Here is a 26619-nt window from a genome sequence, read left to right on the forward strand (position 1 = left end):
GGAGCTTTTTACCTGTGAATATCTAAACGCCTCCTGGCACCATCATATGTTCAGCCTGTACCATTGCTGGGTGTTAGTGTCCATGAGTTTACTGACCACGGTGGAGAAGAAAACTGCCTTTGACTTGCTCTAAAGTTACTTTAGCATGGAAAGGATGTTCTGCATCATTCCTGGAATCTCCTTCTAATCAGCTAGTGCCAAACAGAAGTCCTCAGGCCAAGTAGAACGCTGGCTGGTCTTTAGGAAATGAGAGATGAGGACTTCTCTGGGATGTTTACCCCATCGTGCTGGGCAGACAGGCTGCTCTGTACCTTCATGGCAGCCCAGAGAAGCGTGGGGCCTGGAGCAAGATGGAGCAGATAGTTGGAAAGTAGAACAAAAAGCAAGCTTGGATATGATACAGATGGGATGGAGGAGTGGTTGGCTGGATTCGAGGAGAGAGAGTGGTGTGATGAAGATGCTTTTAGCGGCAGTATTTTTTTGTTCCTTTTAAACTAGCTTTTTTAAAAAATGGAGAATGTAATACTTGCACAGGGTAAAATGTCAAAAAGAACAAAAGATATACAATGAAACAATAAAATATATGTCACCCTGGCTCCCACTCTGAGGTTTCTGCTGGTAAGTGTTTTTTGTATCCTTCCAAAATGTTCTGTGTATATATAAAACTATATAGATATGTATGCACTATTCTCTACATTCAAAAATATGCAAACATATACACAAATACCTTTCTGCATTTTTTTTCAGAGCATCGATTACATAGATTTACTTCATTTGCTTGAGATCTATACTGTGTTCTATTGCATGGGTGTAACGTAATTTTAACAGCAGTGCTTTGAGGGAATGAAAATAGAATTGTTGCCAAACCCAAGGTATTCATCTTAAGTTTGAAGTGGAGAGAGTAACTGACCGGTGCACAGGTTTACATTTCAGATTCCTGTGTAACCTGAGATGTGTCACTTCAACATCCCTTGCCTCAGTTTGCCTAGCAGGGAAAGGACATCACTTTCTTTCTTGATTCTAGTGTCAAAAAATATGAGACAAGGCTCCTTAGACACAGGACTTGGGAAAAACAACTACTAGAAAAGGTATGTAGTAACATTTTCTCACGATCTAGGGGTGGGGCATGGGCGGAAGGGAACCCTCTCTGCCCAGAGCGACACTGAATTGCGCTGATGTGGGTGCTGCGTTTGCTGGGCACCCATGAACAGTCATCTGAGCAGATCAGCAGGCCTGGTCTGCACTCACCTGCTTTATCTTGGCCCGTCGCTAGCCCTGCCCAGTGCTGTGTTGGGAAAGGTTTAAGAACTGGCTCTCCACAAAGATAAGAGCCCTGGTTTGCAGTGTATGCTGATCCCCCTGGTGTAAATGTTTCCACCATGGCTGGTTTCCAGCTATCAGCATAGTGTCACTGAATGCAGGGTTGGGGACAGATGCACACAGTGGGGTCTTTCTGGCTTTTTTAAAAATCTTGTTTATTTATTTATTTATGGCTGCACTGGGTCTTCGTTGCTGCGCGCCGGCTTTCTCTAGTTGTGGCGAGCGGGGGCTACTCTTTGTTGCAGTGCGCGGGCTTCTCATTGCGGTGGCTTCTCTTGTTGCGGAGCATGGGCTCTAGGCACGTGGGCTTCAGTAGTTGTGGTGCACGGGCTCAGCAGCTGTGGCACACAGGCTTGGTTGCTCTGCGGCATGTGGGGTCTTCCTGGAGCAGGGCTCGAACCCGTGTCCCCTGCTTTGGCAGACGGATTCTCTACCACTGTGCCACCAGGGAAACCCATCTCCCTGGCTCTTAACTATCAAGCACCACTGTGGCCTTGGGGCTGTGACCATGGGGGGTCCACAAGGGACACCCAGCGTTTGCAAAGCCTGCAGACAGGAGTGCTTTGGGAGGAAGCCCTTTCAAGCCTGAGGAAGGAGAATAGGGGGGAGATGTTAAGGAGGAGAGAAGTCACCTTGGGTCTCTGCACGGTCCCCGGAAACTCCCAGAGGCGTGGTCTGTGGCTCCTTCTGCGCCGACTCAGTACAGGCACCTCTTCCCTTCTTACTCTTCCTCGTGGCTTCTTTCCTCCCTCACTTTCCTTCTACCCATTGTGGGTACCTTGGCCCCCCTGACGACCCTTAGGCACTGCTTGGGTCTGCAGAAGCTGCTGAGGGCTGAGGAGATTCCTCGAAGCTGGTGCCAGGGGGATGGAAGGTAGTCCTCACAGGACACTGTGCAGCGGGGAAACAGTGGCCTCCTGTTTCCGGTCTCTTCTTGCTGTGCCTTCTCTTGAGTCCTGGGACCTCCCCCCTGCCCTGCAGCGTGGGGAGGGTCAGGTTCAGGAGGACGGAACTTTATCAGCACCACAGCACCACTTTATCAGGTCCACTCAGTCTCACCTCCAGCGGGCTCCCCGTGAGGGCAGGTGCCAGGCAGCTTGTTAAAACGAACGAGCTCCAGCCCTGCTCTGCGCCTCCATGTGGGGTGTTCCTGAGGCTGACACGCCAGAACTGAGCACATCCACTTCAGGTGAGCACGACTCTACATTCTGTGTGTTGTGCCTTCCAGCCCCCGGCTGGGTTTTCTCATTTTCACTTCACGTATTGAGATATGCTAAGGGGCTCTGTAGGGAGTTCCTGGCAGGGCACATCCTGGTGCCCATTCCTGCCCAGTATAGTCAGTATCATGCATCCAGCATGCCCCCCTCTGTCCTTCTTATTCTAAAGCCAAGTGGGCTCAAAGAATAAGAGTTAGAGGCTACTGAGGCCAAGGTCAGGGGAACGATTCCCTCTGTAAGTCACTGTATTTTTAATTATCTCTGGCTGTGTAACCAATCACCTCCAGCAACATCTTGTCTCTGCTCCACAATGTCTGGGACCTCAGTTAAAAACACCCAAAGCTGGAATCGTCTGAAGATTTGACTGGGCCTGGAGGACCCACTTCCAAGGCGGCTCCCCCGTGGGATGCCAAGTTGTGCCAGCTCTTGGTGAGAAGCCTCAGTTCCTCTCCTCAAGGCTGCCTGAGGGTCCTCACCACATGGCCGAATACCCCAGAGCGAGTGATCTAAGAGACCAAGCTGGAAGCTGACACGTCTTGGATGACCTGGCCTTGGAAGTCACACCCTGTCTCGGCCGAGTCAGCTCTGATTCTGTGGACGGGGACTGCAGGACGGCATGAATACCGGTTGGCAAGGATCACTAGGTTTATTTTGGATCCTGGTTATCACAGTCTCTTAGCAGATTATACTCAGACAACCTGGCAATCATCTTGGAAATGTGTGCTACCAGATAAGGTTTTTAACCCATTAGCACAAATCCATCTTCAGTACAAGGAAAACAACTGAGGCCTTTGTGCTCTTTGTACCCCAGTCATAGAGGCCAAGTGACTAGCTTAAGCTACTTGGCAGGTGAGTGGGGCAGAGGCAAGACGGAGCCTTCACGTGGAGGCCATGAATGGCATCTGGTTCTTGGAGTTCAGGCGTGCTATAGGACCTCACGCCTCCTGGGACTGAACCCCCAAAAAGGGTCACACGGAAGTGTTTACATTTTCTTGTTGTAGCCAGATATGGAGTTGGCCAGAGCTGGGACTCTGCTGTTTCTGGCCAGTTGAGTTAGGTCACATGCCTACCCCACCCCTTGCATCCTCCCATTTCTGATTCCTGCAGTTGAAAAGACAAGTTTGCTCATTAGTTGGAAGAGAAGGAAGAATGCTGGAGAGAGGTGGTAGGTGAAGGCGTCTGGGGAGGAAGGGGATTAAGACTTAGACCCCGGGAGGTGTGGGAGCTGCTTCGGGGCCCAGATGACCAAGATCCATACGGTGTGTGAGTGGGGGAAGGGAGGGAGCATCCCCCCCGACCTTGGCACCAGACCCCTGGTGTGACCTGGGAAGCCACAGCAGAGCGGTGGGGCTGGCCTTGCCCAGCGGTATAGGTGGGCAGAGGTGATGCCGAGGTGTCCTTCCATCACGTGGCTTGTGGCAGTGGACTTCCATGACGAGGCCTGTGAAGAATAACACGATCACACTTGCCGCTCAGCACAGCCACCCTTGGGGGTCTCTGACACATGGGAGGAGACAGGGAGGGGGCTATCAGTGGAGGCCAAGTCTGCATGAGCAGGAGAAGGCTGAGAGATGAGATTCAGATGCGACCATCACTGTGTCCTCGCTAGCACCCACAGGCTGGAGAAGCCTGAGATGGTTTGGGTCTACTAACAATACCCAGCCACCAAGGTCAAGTACAATGAGGAAGTTGGGTGACGTAGGGACGCTCCTCCTCCACCCTCCTCCAAGGGCAGTCGTTTCTCCGTCCTGTTTTTACTATTTTATGGCCTGGAGTCTTGGAAATAGAACGCTTGGGTTAGAGGCTGACTTAACCCCTTAGGAAATAGGAAAGAATAATTTTGTTTCAATAGACTGAGAATCTTGAGAGCAGCTGCGCGTACCACGAAATGGCAGCTTTCAGAAGGCTGCAGCCCGCTGGAGTGTGTGGTGGACATCTGGTGACACACCTGGAAATCAGGGGTCAGTGGGGAGTTGGGCCCTTCTCGCTGTCTGGAACCCTGGCCTTCTGTTTCCAGCGCAGGGTCACGGAGGAAGGCTCTTTCCTCCCAGTCTCTGCTGAGTTGGGATAATGTTGATATTTCTACTCTCCTGCAGGTGGCGCCACAATTTAGGTTTTTAAGCCGCGGACTGCCTGTCGTTTTTCATCCAGCACCGGGTGCTCCGTCTGAAACCCAGCCATGGGGCCAGCTATTGGTGGGGGTGGGGGGGTGGGGATTCTCTATAGTACCACCAGGCTCTGGTGATTTATTTAATGAGCAAATCTGGCTTTTAATCAACTTAAATAGAAGTTCTGTTCCTAGACTAATCAAACAGTGGTGGCTAAGTGAAGGAAAACGTAAGGATTTCTTCTCCTCTCTCCTATTAAATCTGGCCTTTTATTCAGCCTGAAAGATGAGCCAAAACTCTACTCCTCAAACCCCTCAATAAACTACCACCAAATTGCCACAAAAGTAGCCTCCTTAGAACACAGGACTTTATGAAGCAATGCGCCATTTAGCTTCTCCCTCTTGTGGCCGTAAGCCAGCCAACGACCTACTCAGCGTCCCGGGGGGGGGGGGGGGGGGGGGGGGGAGTGGGTGACTTACAGACCCACTGTCAGCAGGAGAAAAGCTCGTGTCTCTCTTTGCCGCTCCACAGCCGGTGGGATTGGGGGACGTGTGGGAGCTAGGACGGTTTGTACCTACTGCAGAAACCTGCTTTGAACCAGTATGGAGGCTGCCTTTCCTAGTGTGTCTGACCACCGAGAATGGTCAAGATGACAGAGGACCTTCCAGCCCTCACTGTGTGGTGCTATTTAAAAAAGACGTGGTCTTTGAAAAGCAATGCTGATCCCTTACGTGTGTATCGCACTTACCTTAGAGTTTCCAAGCACATGAATAGATAGTGTCTCCCTTGAATGTCACTATCTCCAAGGGGTAAATGGGGCAGGTGAGAAGATAGAGTGTCACTGAGAAAGTCTGATCTACCCCCAAATTATGGAGTTGGCGGATGTCAGAGCCAGCTCAAGGACCCAGGTCTTCTAACTTCCGGTCTAGAGCACTACTCATCCCAACCCATCTCCCATCTCCCCAGCCTTGAGAGAGCAAATCCTTGAGAGGGCCATCATTAATTAAAAAAAATCAGGTCCCACACTGTTGCTAATTTGACTGCTCTGTTCTTCCTTACGGAGACATTATAACTGCCCCATTCAGCACACCTTTCACCTGGTTGTTAAGTGGAAGGGGAAGGAAGGAAAAGACCGTTGGCCATTCAGCCCCACTGGCGCCCCTCACCTGCCCACTGTCGGGCCAACTCTTCGCCTCACTTCTTCTCTGTCATTTGGCTATGCCAGGCACCACATGGCATTCATTTCTCTGAATGAAAATAAATGACGCCACACACTAGGCAGGAGATAAAGAATAATAAATACATTTTATCTGCTACCGCTAAAAAAAAAAGATCTTTGACTTCCCATCCATCCATCAGAAAATGGACCTGTGTCTTACCAGCAATAGTCACACACACACACACACACACACACACACACACACACAAGCTACAAGTGAAAAAATCAAGTTGTATTAAAAATACATGCTAGATGGCTGAGAATGGAAGCAGAGCTGTTTTTCTCACTCCCTCTCCCCCTCTTCCAGCATTTTTATGGCATGCCCTGAAAGCTGAGTGGCAAACAGACATTTGAAAGGATCCCCCCCTCCCTCCCACTTTTATGGAACTGTATTCCATAAGTAACCCATTAGGGTTTTTCATGGGGCTGTCTGGGCTGTCACCTCTGGGAAAGGCCTGAGATGGTCCCGTGTAGCAATTTTACAGAAGATACCTCGAAGTGGGACCACGACCAGGGTGAGGACAGCCTGACAAGAAGGAGCCCTGAGTGTGAGTGCCTCCTGGGCGCCTGGCTTGTCTGTCCCTAGTCTCAGTCCTGCCTGGAGAAACATTTGGCCCTGGGCTTCCTCAACTCCGGATGGAGGTCCAAGAAGCAGCAGCATCGAGTTATTTCGTTATGTTTCTCTGGACTTCTGAAACTAACCTGATATCGCATGCCTTATCTAGAGTCTGGCATCTGGGGTTTCTGAGAAGAGAGGAGCCGGATCAATGTATTAACGCAAGCTAATAAGATCACTCCTTGCTTCTTTCTGTGCCCTGCGATACTCAGCAGAGGACCAGAGGCTCTCAAGGCTCCACTCTGTCTCCTGGAATACCCTTCCGCCAAACAACCCAACGTCTGGTTTCATCCTCAGTCTGGCTTGGCTCTCTCCTTCTCGTCCAGGCAGCCACCTCTCCAAAGCAAAGCTTCAGCAAGGCCTGTCTAGGTGGGCCCGGCCTGACCCGAGTGTGCCGTCCACCTTGGGGCTTGTATACCCTGTCAGCACACAGCTGGTTTCAGTCTCCCTGGTTTACAACTCTGATCTCTGAAAATAGAAGCCCTACAGGAAGGCATAGAAATGTATGCTGTTGTCAGTCATTTCCACCTAATAAGATTCCCTTAAGGTGTCTTGATGGGAGGACAGGAATGGACAGGAAGTTGCTGGCTGTGGGGAAAAAGGAAAGTGGACAGCCACGAGGGAGGAAGCCAGAAACCATGGGCTCCTTTCGAGGGTCATCCTTGGTGGTTGCCCGTGGGGTGGGCACAGTTGATGGTGCCATTTTGGGGGGTTGTGGTGTTGCGGGGATGAGTGAGGAATCCGTGGAAGACTGGGGCTAAATAAGTGTGGGAATCCCTTCAGTTTCTCTTGGAGGATGGGGCACAGTGCTGCCTAGGATCTAGGGTTTTGGAGAAGAGAGGAGCCGGTCGGCCTCTTAGTAGAAACAGGACTAGACGAGTCAGGTTACCCAGCGAGCTCTAGCGCCCTTGGCCACCCATGCTATCTCACCCAGCCTCCCCGCCCTCAGGTCCTGTGTGAGGGTTCTGGGGCGGGGTTCTGATTCGGCATGGGTGCCTGTGTCGGTGTCGGCTCTGAGCACCTGCGGGTCCCTCCGACCGTCGGCGCCCACATCCGGACCTTCCGAGGCGGCTGTGTGCCTCATCCCCCGTACGGGCCCCTCTGCCCCACACAGCCGCAGGCAGGGTCGCCCGGCGGGTGTCCGCAAACGTGGGAGCGGAGAGCGGGGGCTAGGCGGGCGGCGGCGGGCGCGGGGTGCGGGGAGGCGTCCCCTGCCCGCTGCCCCCTCTGCCGGCAGCTCTCGGGCGGTCTAGCTGTCAGCCGAGCTCCAAGCCAGCCAGCACGAGCCAGGGAGAGAGCGGCGGCGGTTGGCGGGCGGCGGGCGGCGGGGAGGGGCGGGGGCGAGGCGAGGGAGGGAGGGAGGCTGGGAAGCGGGGAGGGCGGGAGGGAGGAGAGGAGGACCCAGAGAGCGCCAGGCAGCTGGAGTTTTTGCAGCGCTTGGCCGGGCTTCAATGCACAGCAGCAGCGAGCCGCGGCGGCAGCAGGCAGCCCGGGAGCTCCGGCGGCGGCCGAGCCAGCGGCGGCCCCGCTCCCTGCCCCCTGCAAACTTTGCAAGCAGCCCGCCCGGGGGGCCGGGGGACGCGCCCGGGAGGCCCGGCTCGGCCCGCGGCCGCGCTCTCCGCTGCCGCAGCGCCGGCGGCCGCCGCCGCCCCGCGCCTCCCCGGGGAGCAGCCAGCGGCTCCAGCGGCCCCCCAGCTCCGGCCCCTCGGCCCGGCCCGGCCCGGCCCCGGGTGGAGGCGGGGGCAGCTGCGGCGCGGCCGGCCGCGTGTGGCCGGGGGGCGGCCGCCGCTACCCAGGGAGGCGCGCCGAGGCGCCAACAGCGCTCCCCGGCGGGTCCCCCGCGCACTCGCCTCGCCCGGGCAGCGGCCCGACCTGGCGAGCATGGGCGGCGCGGAGTGACGCCGCCGTGCCCGCTTGGCATCAAGGACATTCAGCCCGCGGGGGTGGGGACGAAGGGGGCGGCCCCGCGTCGCCACCGCAGCCCCCGAGAGCCGCCGCTACTGCTCGGGCTCCAGGGCTGGGTGGGTGGGGAAAGGGGTGCTTGGAAGCGAGCCGCATTTCCCGACCTTTTTGTTGGACATTCTGCCCACCTTGGACGCCGCCAGAGGAGCTGTCAAGCCCCGTAGGCTCTGATTTCGCCCTCCGTTTCCCTGGCCTCCCCCCGGGTTCCCCGTGCCTCGGTGGAGTATTCGCGTTCGTTGGTTCGGGGCTGGGGCTGGAGGAGGCAGCCACACGCGCGCACACGCACACGTTCAGAGGAGGGCGAGAGGCAGCGGCACCGGCACCATCTGCAGTGTCAATGCGGCGCTCCCGCTGAAGCAGGCAAAGCGGCGCTTGCAGGTAAGGAGCCGGCCGGGCGGCCAGGCGGGCGGGCGAGGGCAGCGCGGGAGGAGATGCCGGCTCGGTCCGGAGTCCTCGAATGCCCCGGAGCCAGCCCCCTGCACGCACGCACACACACACGGGCTCACACACATATACACACGGGCACACGCCATGCACACGCACCTGCCCACGTCCCACCTGGACACCCACGTAGGTGCCGCGCGGCCGGATCAGGTATTTCCCATGTTCTTTCTCCTCTGACGCTCCCGGACTCAGACTTCTCTAACCAGGACTTTCGGGGTGGGATTCTGTGTATTACTGCCTCTCCCTCCCACCTGGCTAGGTTGAGGGAGCGATTTTTTTCAGTTCCCAGCCGCTGGCATCCCTGGCTGGTTTAAAAAACAGGAGAAGTAATGGTCTTGGGAGACCCGCCCAATGTAATCTCTGCTCCGTGGCCTTTGCGCACCGTGGGATTTTAACGCGAGACAGACCGACAGATACTCAGACAGATCTTTGGAGAGCGTGGTGGCCCAGCGCGCGGGGAGGAGGCCACAGAGGCGGATGGGGCGGCAGTTCTGTAGGGCGGTGCATATGGAACAGACACTGCGTTTCCCCAGTAAGAGGCAGCACAAACGCCTTTCTGAAGCGAGGCACTGCTTTCGCGGCAATGCGCCTGGATTTCAGGCAGGAAGGGGCTTAAGCATGGCTTTGGGTGTGTTGTTTGTCTAGGGAGAGTGTGTGGGGTCGGATCCTCCGTAAAACGTCTAACCTACTCACGTCTCCAGTCTGTGGACAGCAGCAATCTTACACGCACTTGGGTGTCCCTAGCCTCTCTGCACTGTGCAGGGAAGCGTGGGGCTGCTTCCCCTGTGCCCGCGCCTAACACCTGCCACATGCCTTTCCGAGCGGTGTGTCTGAGAAATAGAACTAGAAGGGGGATGGAGGGGGGTGCAGTGCAGGAAGGGAGGAGGGTTCCCCCCTCTCATGACCACCTCAGCAGTGTCCACCCTACAAGAAGGCCAGGCATTCCTGGGTCTGGCAGCATCTCCCAGAGCCAGGCTGCTCTTGACGTGGAGAATCACTCTCCAGAAGCCTGTGGTTCAAGGTTCTATTTCCCTAAAGCTCGTCCTTTCTTTTTCTCGCCGGCTGGAGTTTCACAGGCTGCTCATTTTCAAACTTTTTCTGGAGGAGGAGGGAGGGGGTGGGGTTCCAAAAGGGGTTTTTCATAGTTCCCACTTTGCGGGGGGGTGGCCAAAGGCCAGTTCATTCAGGGCTCAATTGTAGGGAGGAGAATGTGAGACCCAGGTACAACATTATTTTGGAGTTGAATATAGATATAGCCAAGTTCTGCGTTTCTATAGCTGTCCCTTTTGGCGTAGCTTGTTGGGCAGCTTGGCAAGAAATGGAATCAGCTTGTGCTCTCTATACAAGATCATGTGTTCAGAGTGTCCTACAAACCCACCAGTGGGAAAAATATGTTGGGAGTTTTCCAGAACATGAGGAGAAAGGAGGCAACATTCTTTTGAACAAGTGGGCCTCAGTGCTGGGCACAGGATTTGGTTAATTCTGTAAATCCTGAAAATGGGTGCTGAACTAAAGGGCCCTCTTCGTACCCCCATCTCTGCTATTTCCAAACTTTTTTCAGCTCCTGAAAAGGTCTTCGGCTAGGCTGGGGAGGAAAGAACCAGACGTCCCCGGGAGGGAGATTGTGTTCCCCGCTGTGCGCTGTGTGAGCTGCCCTTTGATTGATTGAAAAAGGGTAGATGGAATAAAGCAAAGCTCTCACAATGGGGAGAACCCAGTCAGGGGAACAGACATTATTTTCTTTTTAAGAATGGTGGTTGTGTGTACACATACCCAGATATGCACACGCCTTCTCAAAGAGCCTTGCTGTATGTGGTCAGCTCGTCCATCCACATGTGACAACAGGACCCAGCTCTGTCTTTCGGGCTGTGGAAGAACCGGAACACTTTGCTCGCATGCCCTTTGGGTGAGTGGCCAGGGAGATTCCACATACGCGTGGGGCAGCACACGGTTTTCTACAGAAATAGGGAACTCCAGCGACAGTGGGTGGCTCCCAGGTAGACGTTTCCTCACGGGACCTTGAAGGGGCAAAAAGGTGCGGTCCAGAGCGGCCTGAAATGGCTGTGCGTCTTCCTCGTAGACCTCTGCCCCTTTCTCTGCTTCCTTCCCCACCTTCTTTCCTTTCTCGGATGTTTGCAGGCTCAGGACCCATCACATTCACGCTAAGCCAGCAGTCATTATGCCGGTGATAAGCTAAACGTTTTTTAGCGTGGATCAAAAAATCCCCACACTTTCCGAACTTAGTGTTAGGTACCAGTTTGGTTTCTAGGACAAAGCAGGCGTTAATTAACATCTATGTAAAGCTGGCTGTACATCTCATTTTTTCCGGGTTCTCTGGCCCAGCCCCGGAGCATGTCACGTTGCCACTCTCCCTCTCCACCACTCCTCTGTGACCTTCCTTTTAAGTTCTCTGGGGTCTTCCTCACTGCTCGGAAGGGAATCAAACTGGAAAAACCCCAACCGCGAAAGCTTCTTTTCAGCAGACCCTCGCTGCTGCCGGGCTGTGCTCCAGGCGCCTCTGCTGTGAGAGCGCGGCCTGTGCCCACGAGCCGTTCTTTTTGCCCTATTTGGTACTCCCGTGCTCTCCTCTGTCCTCCCAGCACTTCATTCTGGATGCCCACCGACGCGCTCTGCAAACGTTTCCGGAGGAATCTGAGGCCACCAACTTGTTTCCTTTTTGCTTCTCTGCACCTCTCCCTCGCCCGCTGCTTCTGCCGCAGCCGCTGCTCCCCGCAGACAGGGAAATCTGCAGGGCAGAGTCTGCCTACACCTGGCCTCGGATCCTTTTAATCACAATGAGGGCTGCTGGGAATTAAGTGGGGGCTTTCTAGGGAGGCAGCAGTCCTGAAGCGGAGAGAGAGCTAAGGGGGTGGGGAAATCACCCCCGCTTAACTCCTAGTTATCACCAAGCTTTGATGCAAAGAGACGGCTGCCGATCTCTCTCCTCCTAGCCAGCGAGGGGGCATTTTTTCAGTCGTTTCTCCCCCCCTGCTCACCCGGAGAAACCACTGCACAGACAATGCCACCTCGGAGACCTGTTGCGGTGGCTTCAGCAATGGGCTGTGACAACAGAAAACCGACCCGCGCTCTAGGCTGTGATGAGTCTGTGCAACAGATGCGCCAGTCCTTCTGGGCTCTCTTCTCCTCTTCTTACTTGTGTCCAGCGCTGCCCAATGTGAAACTGGCTCAGACCCTCCGGCAGTTGAGCAGGGCTCATTTCTCTCCCTTGACATCCCCTCCTCCTTCCCACCTCCCTTTCCTCCCATCCCTCCTCCACCCCCTTGCTAATCCACCTCGTGGCTTTGTGCATACATCCACCGGTCCATTCGCCCTCAAATTTGTGGCACTCCAAGAAATCAATATAACATGAATTTAACGACAGCTGGATGATTAAGTGTTATTTATATTTAAGAGAGGCATTTAAAAAAGATGGCGCACTAATAAATCAAACGACTGTTGGGGAGATGCACGTGATTAGGGTAATTGCCCGATAGGTTCTGTTGATCGAGGCTGGGTCCACGTGCAGCCCTGCGGACACTAGCTTCCTCTTTAGTGGCTGTGAGTCCCACTGCTCCCTACCATGCACCGCCACCTGATCCCCTCCCTCGGTCTGGACTTGACCCCCTCTTCCGTCTTCCCTCCTTACTGTCCAGACTGGAGCCTTTTAGTTGTGGCAGGAACGTGGAGTCAGCAGGGAGACGGAAGGGGGCTCTGCTGCGAAGTGGTAAGAGATGGATCTTGAAAGTGGAGAAAGGCAGGGGGTCCTAATTCCCAGAACAGAGGCCTTGTTCCAGAAGGAGGAGGCTGCTTCCCTGCTTGGTATGAAGCAGCTTGGAAGAAAAGCTTCCCGAGGCCCAGGGTGAGTCTGCGTGAGCCCCAGGATCCCCGTGCTTATGGTCAGGTGGCATCAGCCTCCCCAGGGAAGAGGTGGTGAGGACGTTGGTATTTGTCCTTGTGAAAAAAACAGAGTGGAAAATAATAATAATTAATGATGACGACGCTGGCTAGTATTTATTGAGCACTTACTTGGGGGAGGCATCATTTAAGGGTTTGCACAGGTTGGCCCCACGTCTTCCTTGTAACAGCCCAGAGAGGCGCTCACTGTTACTATCCCCATTTCCTGGCGAGGAAACTGAGATGGGGGGAGGTGGGGGGTAGGTGAGGATATTGTCCAAGGTCACACAGCTGGTAGCGGGTGGAGCCAGGTCTCAGCCTAGGCAGACGGACCTCCCTCCTTGTTACTATGCAGTTTGCATCCTTAGCAAACCCTGGGGAGGTTTGTGGGAGAGTGGGCTGGGGTGAAGTTTAGAAGATCTGGTTTCTCCCTTGGACCGCCTCTGTGACGCCAGGCAAATCTATTCATGTTTTGAACCTCGACTTCCCCCTTCATCACATGGGGCCGAGCCTTATCCTTGACTGTCGTTGGTTGTGAAATTGCGAGGATCATTCTGGCAGAGTGCTCGGTTTCTGAGGGTGACTCTCGCCTCATTTGTCAGCTCCTATTTCATCCTGGGAAAAAACGGAGGAGGAGTGAATGAGTGTGTCCCGCTCTCTGCTTTTCATCCTGTGAGGCTCTGAGTCTTGTGCTGGTAGGAGTCTAGTTCTCCCAGTGGCTACTTCCAATTTGCTGGCGCTGTAGAAACGGCACTCTCTCACTTAATCCTTCAAATCACCCTGTAAGGTGGGGATTGTTTATTCTCATTTTGCTGGTCTGGGAACAAAGATGGAATGAATGCCCCGGGCTGCTACGCGGTACCTAGTCTCTTCGTTCTTGGGGAAAGATGCTCATAGTAGGTGCTCAATACTTGCTGGCTCATTCATTGATTAGCCCTAGGGTTCCAGATTTTGGAAGACAGAGGCAGGGAAGGAATCTTTGTCTGTGGATGTCATGCTGTGCTGGGTGCCTGGACCATATGGTGTTGGAGCAGAGATTCACTGGAAATCGGTGGAAACGGGCTGTGGGTGAGGAAGGTCTTTGTGCACACTTAGTGCAAGCGTAGCGCTTAGTTAGGAATGACATCCCGATTCTGAGAGGTATGGGCAGTGAGGCCCTGCTGGAGCCCGTGCGCCTGGATGGGTGCTGTCCCACCTGAACGTCGGGCCTACTGAGCTGCCTGACCTGACCTCTCTGGCCTGAACACGTCAGGGAGCATCGGCAGGTGCTGCAGTTAGTTTGGTTTTTCCCTCTGGACCACAACCTTTTATTCTGCACGTTATTTATTTGGCTTCTCCTCTACGCTGAAGTGAATGAAGCTTCTGCCAAACTTGAGGTGGCTGAAAGGGTGCACTCGGATTTCATCACCACCCCTCTGGGCAGCAGCAGGAATGGCTGCCACCGTTGGCCTGCTCAGACTCGTGCCAACAGGTGTGTGCGAGACCTCAGGCATCCTCTCTTTGCCAGCTAAGCTTGGCTACCCCCCGCCCTCTCCACGGCGCGTTCTCCGTGAACCAGGATTCGCAACAGCAAATTGGATTTTGGAATGTTTTGTCAATCCAACACAAAACAGATCACTAGCTAAGAGGATATCGTCTCTGCAGTCGATGTGCTGAACTCAGACTAGCCGAATCAATTCCCAGGGTCTTCCAGGGACAAGGATTTTCATTAGGAACCATGAGGAGAGGAGCTGTGGAGGAAGAGGTCAGTGGAACCAGAGGAAAGGAAAACCGGAACTGGTCAAAGGCTTTCCTGGTCTTCACTCAAGATCGGGTTCCCACTTCACATCCTCATTGAACTTGTCTGCTACGAGCCCAACTCATGGATTTCCTTCTGGGTAGAGTGGGGTCGGGCACCAGGGCGTGAACAAACCATTCTTTGGCTTTGGCCCAGAGGTCAAGAGGAGGGACAGGAAGCCGAGGAGAGCTGGACGATCGCTTCTCCTCTCGTGGAGGGAATAGACAATGAGAGGAGGGCCTGGCAGGGCGGCAGCCCCTGGGATGTGTGATTGAACCAGCCTGCGTGGAACGTCAGCTAACTTTGCAGAGAAGGTTAGCGTGGATTTTCTTCCTCTCCATCTCAGTCCTGCTGCCCGAAGGTGATACCTACAGTAGAGCAGAATTTCACAGAGCATATTCTGTGAATAGGTGGTACACATACACAGTTTTCACGGTCAGAGAAGTTTGAGAGGGCTTCCCTGGTGGCGCAGTGGTTGAGAGTCCGCCTGCCGATACGGGGGGTGCGGGTTCGTGCTCCGGTCCGGGAAGATCCCACATGCTGAGGAGCGGCTGGGCCCGTGAGCCATGGCCGCTGAGCCTGCGCATCCAGAGCCTGTGCTCCGCAACGGGAGAGGCCACAACAGTGAGAGGCCCACATACCGCGCAAAAAAAAAAAAAAAAAAAAAAAAAAAAAAAAAGTTTGAGAAATTCTGAGTGTAAACCAGAGAGAAAGAGGTTCTTTGTTGCAGGACTTCTCAGAGCCTTTAAGCACTAGAATGTGGATTGGTAAAACTACAAGAAGTAGATATACTGTGCAGTGGCCCTGGGAACCCCCCAAGAAATGCTGGACTAAAACAAGCACTTTCATTTGCCTGCTCCCGACTGTGAGTGAAGGGGTGGAGTCTATAATAAAAGTTTCAGTTGAATTTTCACACTAAGTACTAGGTTCTGGTGATTATATAGATACTAGCGTTCCAAGCAGAATTTTGCCAGGTGGGTAGACGGTTCAACTCCAGATTCAGTGTTTGCCCCTTGTCCTTCCAAGGCAGCCGAGAGGTTCTCAGACAGGAATGAGATCCAGGAGGTGTATATTTTCTCAGGTTCCTACGTGATGCTGGTATGTCCCCCTGGTTAAACAGCACTGGTGTTGTGGGAAAAGCTAGCTTTTGGAGACAGATGTAGATGATTCCAGCTCTGTCACTTACCAGCAAAGGGGTCTTGGGAAAAAAAATCACCTTATGTTTCAGTATTACCATTTATAAAATGAGGGGATTGGTCAAGATGAGTGATTTAAAAAATACTTATGCAGTGGAATTCTCTATTCAAATTCAATTTTACGTGGAATTCTAATGCACAGAACAGAGGCAAGATGGACTGTTCTGGTGAAAGTGATGGAGGAGCCCAGGGCCTGACACCCTTGCCTGTCCCCTCACCCCGAGTCTTGGCCTGGTTCCCTAGAAAGCAGAGCCCAAGGCAAAGGCTGATGTGGTAGCACTTTGCTGAGGGGTGGAATCCCAGGGCAGCAAGACTGCAGGAAGGAGGGAGGAGAGGGAGGGAAGGAATGCACAAAGAATGACGTATCACCAAGCTAGCCACAGCTTCCCGAGGAAACACAGCTGGTGGCTCAGGTGCTCAGGACGTACCGGGAGAAGCCTGATGGGAACACGGTCTCAGAAAAGTCTGGAGGACGGGTACGGCCGGCATCCATCCTCCTGCTGGGTTCTTCCTGCTGCAGCTCCCTGGGCACCTTTTACCCCACGAGGCAGAAACTCCCCCGCCCCTTGGGGTCGTGATGCCAGGTCAAACTAGAACCTATGGGGTCAGGCCCGGGGGCTGGGGCTTCCGTGGGGCTCCCCCCTAGTGGGCCTGAAGGTGTTGCACCTGCAGGACCCTGACCTTTGCCCCTGAAGGAAGAAAGGGAGCAGGAACTTTAGGAGCAGAGGAATGAATGGGGTGCGGTGTCCCAGGGGCCGCTCCAGCTGGGAGCAGGGCAGGGGGTTGAAGCCCAGAATTGGGGGTGGGGTGGGATGTTTGGTGGGGTTGAGCGATCTGGGCAGGTACATAAATTGAGGGTCTGTGATAATGGGTTCCATATAAGGAAGCTATGGTTCTTCAGAACAGAGTCAGCGAACCACAGCCGGCTGCTCCAGTAAGGCCTCCTTCAGCCCCCAGCATTCACGACTCTGGCCAAAATAGCCAACTACACTATGGCTCGCCCAGTTTAAACCCCAGAGGAACCACGTGAAGCATGCGTTCCAGCCAGGTTTCCTATCTTGTAGGGCTCATTGACCAAAGGCATGCCTTCCACGTGGTGGTATGTGAACATCTCAGACACTTCTGTTTGTGATGGCAGAGGGGCACAGCTGCTGGGAAGCTGGGGACAGATGCAAATGACCTTTGCCCCCTTCCAGTTTTAAAAAATATTGTAATCGTTGAAATACAAGGCAACAGGGGACATTTCTGCATAAAATATTTCCCATAGGTCATTGCCTGGAGTCAGCACCCCTCCTTTTTTTTTTTTTTTTTTTTTAAACAGCTCTTGTACTTTGAAGCTCCTCTAGGGTCAGGTGGGGCAAAGGACTGATGGTCCCACTCTGCTTGTGACCCCTTTCCCTGCTCTCTTTGTCATTAGATACTGACCCCTGTCTTCTTCCCCTAAATGCACTTGCCCTTAACTGGTGATTGTTGCCAGCCACTCACTGACTTTGAGACGTGTCTGCGTTAGCAGGGCTGCCTAAGGTTTCCTGCTCCCAGAGGGTCAGGGACCAGCCCCTGCTTGAAGCAGTCTATTGTGTAATCAGGAACTTAATTCATACTTTTTAATGGTGCTAAAGAAGCTGCTGCTGGCCATGATGCCAATAGCATTGAAATTCCTTATTTATTTATGTTTTTAGACGACAGGGACCGTTTCTTCCTTCTCTTGTATCCTTGGTACCCAGCGTAGGGCCTGTCTTACTGGAAGCAATCAGTAAATATTTGCTGAGTAAAAAGAATGAATGAGTGGAGGAGAAGGAGAGGAGATGAACAGTCTGTAAAGGAGAAAACTAGGCAAGAGTGAACCAGCTGTCTGGCAGGGGCTGGCTTCGAACCACATCAAGGCTGTGGCTGTTTCAGAGGATTAAGATGAACCAAGACAAGCGCAGGCTGAACCCATCAATCACCCTAGAGTGTCCTGGGTGATGGTGGTTTGGGGGCAGGTCGGGGCCGTGGTCTCTTCATGCTGATGCGCACGGAAATGAATTCTTTCTCTTCATGTAAAACTCACTATGGGTTTAGATGCCGATAGATTGGGAGGCATGACCAAACTGCATTTCCCAGAGGATCCCAAAGATGAGCCCCCCACCCCCCCACAGAAAAGGCATTTGTGGCTAAGTAAGTCTTGCAAACACTTTATGCTGTGTCCTCCTTTGGAGATTCAAGATGCACATTAAAGGCAAAGAAGTTTGGCTACAGAGAATTCTGGTTAATTATTTTTAGCAAACCATTTTTTTCAGTGGAGGGATCCCTTTGCGTGGGTGTATTTAAACCTGTTGACATTTCTTGGAACAAGTGTTCCCCAGAAAGCATTTTAGGAGATGCTGGCCTTCATCTGGAAGCTTTCAGGTTTGAATGTAGTTTGGAGGAGAAAAAAACAGGAGAACAAATGTACTGTGCTCTTAAAATAGGGACTGGTGAGGTGCAGCTTCCAGAGGAGCTCAGCTTCCTCTTGTCCTTGTCATTTGCTTTTGGGAATCTCAGAAATGGCTGTGAATTGCTATGAGATGTTGGCGACCCTGGTGCCTTCAGATGTGTATTTTCTAAAGGGACCATTTTAAGGAGTGTGATTGCAGTTCTGACAGGTTTGTGGAAACGTTTCCAACAAGTATAGCACTTTTCGGTCGCACGTAATAGATCGAGATGGATGTTTGCAAGATACGTGAGTAATGACATTCACCTTCTCAATATATTTTTTTCAGCTACACGTATTGAATAAGAGACTTCAGTGTAACTGGCAAAGATAAATGTTCTGAATTAACAAAAAAGGCGTGAGTTATTAAGATACAGCTCCCCAAATGTTGGATGGTTTAAACAAATTTTCTCTCAGGGAAGAAACTTTGCTACCCTAGAGAGGTCAAACGTTTCTAATTAGACTGTAAATTCATGGTTTCTACCGTTGGGTAGTGATCCAGAGAGCAGAGCTAGGCATTTCCCATGGGAAGCTTTTCACTGCCCGGTGTTCCTCCTGCCTAGGTAATGATGTGTGTGGGCATGCACGTGTGTGTGTGTGTGTGTGTGTGTGTGTGTGTGTGTGAGCTGGGGTGGGGTATCACCCCCATAGTACTCGGATTTGGATCACCTGGGGACGCACGTGCCTAATTATAGAGCCTCACCATGCTTTGCCCAAGCCCTGTGTTCCTTTTCCAAAGTGAGTAACAGTTGCTAACACACACTTACTAAGAAAATTCCCCTGACGCCCATTCATAAAGCATAGCACTGGTGATTCTAGCAGCATTAAACTGTTTGGCGACTGAGTTTAGAATTATAGGAATCGGAGACATGAATTAGCAGTAAATCAAGTCCCGGCTGAGTTTGAACCCAACTGCAGTGAGTTTTAAATTTAAAATATCTTGCTATGATGAAGCAGTTGTAAGTCAAGCACTGGAGCTCTGTCACTCTTGACTCTGGTGGAGTGTAGTGGTCACCCTTTGAAAGGAAGACCCTGGCAACAGCTTGTATGGTTCCTAGGCATGCTGGGAAATTGCCACTTCATTTCTTCTTCATAAACTGTTGGCTTTCATTTAAAAAAAAAAAAGTCCTATTTGCGGGGACACAGCAGAACTCTGGGAACAGGGCAGGTGGGAGAGGGCTCAGGCCCAGGGGGGACCATTCAGAGCCTTTTCTTTGGTCCCTCTCAGGAGGAGTCATGCAGAAGGGGAATCTGGGTCTGCAGGTGCCGTGTGGTTTGTTTTCCTTATCGGACCATATTTGATTCTTCTTTCCGGGGGATCTGTACAGAAAAACAACAAAGAGCACACTTCAAGAAGGCTGCAGCACTGTCATGTTGCAGTGACAATGGCGGTGTAATAGGAAATCATTTATGTAAGTTATGGTGCCCTCTGAGTGGAGCTTGTCAGAAATGTGGCAACAGCTTCTTGAGGCTTATTTTTTTCTCTCCTGCAAAATAATCCTGAGGTTTTCATTTTCGGAGCAATTGAAGAAGTATTATGTGCTGGCCAGGGAATCAGGAGACCCAGCTTCTAATCCTAGGTTTGCTGAATCTCTTTCAGCCAAGTTCCTTCTCTGGGCTAGGCCTCAATTTCTCTTTCTTTCAAGTCAGAATAAGCCCTTGCTGTTCCTGACCGGAAGCTCAGGAGGTGAGGATGAACGTAGCTATGCATATTAAAGGACCAGGTGAGCGTCAGAAGGAAGGTTCTATTTACACGCAAGGTTAGAGAAAATCAAGTAAGAGAGAATAATGTTTCAGCTTAGGCCTCTCACCATTGCACCTTTACCAGCTCCTGTGTTTGCTGATCTGGTGAAGAGCTGTAAGTGATAAAAGCAGCTTGCGGAGGGTCAGAAGGGAGAATGCACATGGGATAGCAGGAAACCGTTGGAGGAAATGGTGAGTGCAGGAGTCCAGAGGCCGGGGCAGGAGGGGGAGTCCCGATCCTGGCAGTAGTGGGTTAATGGGGGCCTGCGGGGAAAGGAAAAAGGTCTTGATTTCCTTCCGTATCTACCATTCACTTTGCTCCATACGTATATATTTTACATAGTTTAGTTAGGTAGATGTGAGCTAAGGAATATTTAGCCAATGAATTGATCGATCCATCAATTAGTCAGTAGTTATTGAGGGCCTACTATGTGCTAGGCACGATGCAAGAGTTTGGCTGTACAGGGATGAAAGCCCCAGTTCCTGCCATGGGAGAGCCCACAGCTTGGTGTGGCCACAGCGCACACGTTTATAGATAATGAAACACAGGGTGGTAAGACGTGGGCTCTGTGCAGGCAGAGGGCCTCCTGAGAAGGTGTAAGAAGGGGCGCCTGTCCAGATACGAAAGGCAGGATGTGGCGAAGGTCTTCTGGAGGAGGAGGGGCCATCACTCGGAGGTTTGAATGGTGTTTTGAAGGGTGAGTGGGACTGGCCTTGTGAACACATGGGAAAGAGGTGCCTGGGGGAGGAAGCGGCATAGGCAAGGCATGGAGAGGTGAGCGCCCACAGCAGAGGTGGGAAGTGGGACCAGGCGCAAACACCCCTGGAGGCTGGGCCAGGACCAGGACCAGGAGAAGCGTCCAGATAAGGGTTTCATTCGGCAGGCAGTGGCGAGGCCTGGGGATCTCCAAATGAGGAATCAATGAGACCAGCTTTGCATTGTGGAGGAAGAATCAGAAGTGAGGCTATTATGGTAATCCAGGAGACATGGACGAGGGCTGCCCAAAGTGGTCGCAAAGCAGAGAAAGGGACAGATTTGACAGGTCCCTGGGAGTTAGAGCTGACAGATGGTGGATATGGTGGGGAAGGTGGTAGGAGGGAGGGGCGGGGGACTTGGGGATGTCTTGCAGGTGTCCAGCTTGGGCAGCTGGTGGAAGGTGACACCCTTCACTGAGCTATAGATTTCTAGACCGAGACTGGGTTGAGGGGCGGGGGGTGTGGTCTTTCTGGACGTGGTGAATTGAGGTGCACGTGGGATGATGTGTGGGTAGAGGTGAGGCCAGCGCGTATGGGGCGCTTGTGTTGTTGGCAGCAGCGTCTCTGTGCTTTTACTCTGCTGTTTACTTCTGGCCCCGCTGGTAGACAGAGGAGCTCCTTTTGGGATCTGGCAGAAGCTTGGTAAAGAAGCAAGAAAACCCACATATAGATTTTACATTTTTCAAGTGCTTCATGTTTTGAATTAAACATACTATCTTGAACATTTTGCTTGAGATTATTCTGAAAACATCCAGACATTCACCTTGCCTTAGGAGATCTCTGTTATTTTCCAATGGAAAAAGCATGGTTCCGGAAGGTTGAGTCATTCACAGACGATTACGGAGTAAGACCGGAATAAAGGCAGAATAGAATTCAGCAAAGGAGAATGACCAGGTCTGTTCTGGGCATTAGCTTGTTCCCTTTCTTGGTGTGTTCACCCCATTTTCAATGTGGACACACTCAAAACAGTGTGGTTTGGGGAAACGAGCTCCACCCTGAGCTGAGAGATGGGGATTAACGTTTTGATCTCGCCCTTTAGAAATATAACATCTCGTTTGTCTAATTTTGTGTCCTGGAGTAGGGGCCAGTCTGTGCAATCCAGGCCTGCAGGTAGGATCTGGCCACTTGTGAGGTTTTGCTTGGTCCAGAGAGCCTTCAAGAGAAATCTGTATGATTCCCACGATGGGACGCGGTGGGACGGTCCGTCTCCAGGGGGCCGCAGGTTCCACTCGCTGTAGTCACACTTTGCTTCACACATTTATGGTGAAAGTATTTGAATTAAAATACGAGCAGCCTAGCACCTAGTAGCTACTCAAGCAGGGTTCCTTCCCCCCTCTTTGCAATATGTGGGGAAAAAATGAGTCAGCATCTCAGTGTCCAGTGCTTTGCATTCTGCAGGGACGCTTTGTCATGTGGTGGTCCCTGTTAAGCCCAGGAGATGTAGCAGTGGCTGGTGGCAAAACTTTTAGCCTCTTGTGCTTATACTGTGGGAACTTTAGAAAATAGGCCACTTGTCTTGAGCAGAGTTTGGAGAGAAAAATATCTAACTCCTTCAAGTCCACCCCCAGCCCCGCTGTGCTGCTGTAGAAGGTCACCAGGCTCACGTGGGGCTGGGGGTCTGCCGACGGGTCGAGGTATCCAGCTGGCATGGACGCAGCTCACAGCGGCCGTCTCGAATGAGGGATTCTGGTAGTTCAGCCCCAAAGGGTCTCTTCAGCTGCAAAATTGCAGTTCAATTTCAAGGGAAACAATGGGGCTACTCTCTTCTCTGGGTTGCTCCTGGGTGTCTCAGAGCAGCTAATCAAAATGGCTTGTACTGTGGTCTCTCTTGTGGAGGGGGAACAGTGGGCAGGGTAGGTATTCTTTATTTATTTATTATTTATTTATTTATTTATTTATTTATTTTGCGCGGGCCTCTCACTGTCGTGGCCTCTCCCGTTGCGGAGCACAGGCTCCGGAAACGCAGGCCCAGCAGTTGTGGCTCACGGGCCCAGCTGCTCCGCGGCATGTGGGATCCTCCCAGACCAGGGCATGAACCCATGTCCCCCGCATTGGCAGGCAGATTCTCAACCACTGCGCCACCAGGGAATCCCCCAGGGTAGGTATTTTTGAGCTCTAACCTTCTCAGAGCCGTACAGAGATGACAGGGTTTCTGCTCTTCCTGCACCACGCCTCTGTACCCAGCCCTTGTACATGTTATCAGCTGCACTCAGTACATAATGTATTTATGTAGCTGTGCTGCTGGTCTCAGGGAGCTCAGTAGTTTTCCCAGTTTATCTGGTGGCAACTTGTTTCCCTAGTAGGGGGCAGAGTGCAGGGCCCGGGGTCCTAAGAAGGGAAGTAATTTAACCACAGTGATGTGTGGTTAGGACCAAAATAGACCAGTTGACGTCGCCCGGGGCTGTGCTGGTGGCATCCTCTACGCCTGACTCTGCATGCTGGGAGATGGGGTGGGGGGCGGATTGCTGAGCCCATTCCTCTCCAAGGCTGCCTCTGAGTCTGGGATAGAGGCAGGGAATCCCCACTGCTCCTGCCTTTCTACCTTGCTGCCCCCTAAGTGTCACTGTAGAGACTTCCCACTGACCTGTGCTTATCAGATGTCAAAGTGGCTTCTGGTTCTGTGGTCAGATGAGAAGATCCAAGAAAGGTGCACATACTTGAGCTGCCGACTGTGTGTGCAGTGTCGAATCGGACAGCGGGTCTGGCTGTGGCTGGGCCCTGGGCTGGGTGCTGGGGGCAGCGGGGGAGAGCGAGCTTTGCTAAACCCAGGCCCGATTTCATGAGGACGTTGCTGCTGTTCATTGTAACCTCCTCATTCCTTCTTTTAGGACTCGATACTAGCAAGACCCAATGCTTCGCGGCAAATACTTCAAAACAGATGAATTAAGTATTTTTTAAAACCTGTAATTATATGTGTGGCTGCCCTTATTAGGCGAAATGGTATATTCTTGGCATCTAGGATTGGGGATGCAATAGAAGTTCTCTTGCTTTAATTTGAAGATGCCCATGTTTGGAGTGTTCCAGAGAGCTTGAGTGTAAAGCTTGAGGAATATCATGTGGCCAGAGAGAGAAAAGCAACTCCTAAAAATATCAAGCAACATTTCCCCAGCACATATTGTTTTGAAAGAATGGCATTTATATTTGCAAATTTTAAAAAATCTTTAGGCCTGGAAGAGTTTTTCCCAGCTAACAAATTTTGCACGTAGCCTTGTCTGCGTTCCAGACGTGAGCCAGCCCCAGGAACTCTTGTGTCAAGATAGCAGCCGTATAGCTAGAAGCTCTCTGCAGATTCAAGCTGCCAAGAATTTATTTGTAATATACGATCTATTGACTTGCATTTTTAGCATTTACCTCTCATATTTCCCCTTAATTGAAAGCTTCTTGAAAGCAGGCAACTGTCTCATACCTATTTGCAGTTCTGTTGGCCTCCAATAATAGGGTGGCTTAGTTTTTTTCTTGATATCCTGAGCATAAAAAGAGGGGTGCTAGAATGGTCGGACGGTAGAGGGCATCACACGTAATGGAACCACTGCGAGTCCACAGGAAGTGGGAAGTAGCGTCACAGGAAAGTCAGCACACAGTGGTGGCTGTGTGCTGGTGTGTAGTCTTCTATTTAATCGTCATTGCTCAGTGGTTGTGAATAAAGCATCTACTGAGTTGGAGTCTTGATCACAGACTTACTGTATTGCCTGGGAGGACATAGGAACTGCTGTTACTTCCTTTCTGAAATGAAGACCCCATTAAACTTGGCTGCCTTCCTGTGGTCTTAGGCCAGAAGGTTCTGAGGTTTCACAAAAGTGAAAAAAGAAAAAAGATGACATCAAAGTGAAATTCAAGGAAATAAAGAGATTTTTATTCAGGGGACAAATGATTGCCCCTTGGTAGTTAATTGCCTGCTTTTATGTTCCCCCTTTCCCCCTATTCCTTCCATCTTGTGTGAAGAAGATCTTAAATTCCAGGCTCTTATCAACTCTCCTTCCACTCTTTTCTCTGAGCCACACATCTAGGCTGTGCTGGCAAGTTGGGCGTCTTTGCGGGGGATGCAAGCAACCCCGTTTTGGTGGCACACAATGGGTTCTTTCTCTTCTAATGACCTTGCCAGGCAGATTGAGAGCTCATTGCCGCCATGCGTGGTTAGGTCTGACTCCACGTCTGACTTTGAGACTGATGTGTGGAGAAGGTGGGAGTCTGGGAGGCGGGGCGCCAGATCCCAGTGTCAGGACTCCCCTGTGGCAGGGTTGTTTGCCAAAGGCTTCCTTACAATCTAGGGGCAGCTCCATCCCACTGCTGGTCCATAACCGGTGGATCTGTATACGCCTCCCACACTCGTACTTTATGTCAAATTCTGCCATCTGGTACTTCATACAGGCATATTTTTTTGAAATGGTTATGGTTATCACATTCCATTTCATTTCGGAGTCCAGTTTGGACCCTGTTCCAGCCTGATAAGATAGTTTTGAATTGTGTGTCATTATCACCAATAGGGACCACATGACTTCTCCCGTAGTATCTCATTTGACCTTCACAAGTCCTAGAGTTTGTCATCTGCAAATCTGATAAGTGTCTTCATTCAAATTACTTATAAAAATGCGAAACTGCAGAGCACCAAGGACAGAACCCTTTGGCATGGCGTTCCCTGGAGAGCTCCCCTTGTAGGTTTGACAAATAACCATTGATTAAGCTTCTTTGGGCCTGAGAAACAATGGAGCCACGAGGACCCAGCAAAGACTTTGGAAGCAGACAGACCTGGTGTTGCAACCCGGCTTACGCCAACTTGGCCATTCCCAATGAACAGATTATTTGGGGGTTCAGTTTCCAATGATTACAAATAGATGAGAGCTCCCCCTACAACCTCCCAACAAAGCAGGTATCAGACTGGATTCCACCACACGTGCCCATCTTTGTTAGTGAGGAGACACAAAAGCAGTCACCTGTTCTTGAAGCGTAGGGAAGACCCTGCATTCTTCCCAGCTAGTATGCCAGGGATGGCGAGTTCCTTCAGCCCTGCTGGCGGATGCATGGAGTGTGCAGCTGGCAGAGCACCCAAGCCAGCCTCTCTAACTCCAGGCTGTAGTACAAATATTATCATTTTCTGTGTGTGTCAGGAAGTGAGAGAGTTTGGGAAGCGCTGACTTAGTGACTGTCTTGGTCAGTTTAGGCTGCTATAACACCATACCATAGACACGGTAGCTGAAGCAGCAGACATTTCTCACAGTTCTGGAGACTGGAAGTCCAAGATTAGGGTGCCAGTATGGTTCAGTTCTTGGTGAAGATTTTCTTTCTGGTGTACAGATGACTGTCTTCTCCTTGTATGAGAGAAAGGGGGGGGGCACTTGTTCTCTTCTAATCCTACTCAGGAGGGCTCCACCCTCATGACCTAATTACCTTGTAAAGGCCCCACCTCCTAATACCATCACATTGGGGATTAGGATCTCAACATAGGAGTTTTGGGAGGACACAAACATTTAGTCCCTAACATGACTCTGAGAGGTTTATTTAAAGGAAGGTTTACTTGAGGCAGATGCAACAATGTTTTGGTTATAGGTTTCAGCTCACCTTCTAGTGGGATCAGAGGACAGAATCTTTTGAAAGATGAAACATAATGGGAGCCCTGAGCCAAGACGCAAATGCTCCGGACTTGCCAGATTCTTGTACCATAGGGCGGAGGTCCCTGGACAGTATTCTATCCAGTCGTCTGTCTTTGACACCGCTTAATTTCCCACTGCAAAATTGTTTCTAACATCTCTTATGCTTTTTAACAAACCCAACGGTGCTGATCAAGATAGTGTAGTTGAAAGACTCAGGGTAGACTCTGATGTGAGTCTTTCAAAAGCCAGGTCAGCAGCCCTGGAGAGTGTATGCATTTTTCACGTCAGTACTTCAGATGTTGACTAACCATCCTTGGGCGTAGATTA

General features: G+C 51.7%; 2 protein-coding genes across 4 annotated transcripts in view; both read left to right on the forward strand.

Annotated features, from left to right (window-relative positions):
* The first annotated feature begins 1006 nt into the window (after window positions 1-1006).
* The window catches only part of PLXNA4 (plexin A4), a 463197-nt gene continuing 437584 nt past the window's right edge, over window positions 1007-26619 (forward strand). Inside the window, exon 1 of one of the 3 annotated variants that reach the window (XM_027101899.1) lies at window positions 1007-1088. The gene's annotated coding sequence lies outside the window, so the exon portion shown is untranslated. Of the gene's footprint in view, window positions 1089-8545; window positions 8821-26619 lie in introns of those variants that run through there. The other 2 variants (XM_027101900.1, XM_027101898.1) reach the window with 2 other exon arrangements.
* Window positions 7932-8606, forward strand: LOC113618548 (skin secretory protein xP2-like). Its single transcript, XM_027102765.1, has one exon. It carries the CDS (start codon window positions 7932-7934, stop codon window positions 8604-8606), a length of 675 nt encoding a protein of 224 aa, XP_026958566.1.

This window comes from Aethalodelphis obliquidens, unplaced genomic scaffold, assembly GCF_003676395.1.
Source record: "Aethalodelphis obliquidens isolate GAN/ISIS:26980383/991018 unplaced genomic scaffold, ASM367639v1 scaffold5, whole genome shotgun sequence".
Classification (NCBI taxonomy): Eukaryota; Metazoa; Chordata; class Mammalia; order Artiodactyla; family Delphinidae; genus Aethalodelphis; species Aethalodelphis obliquidens.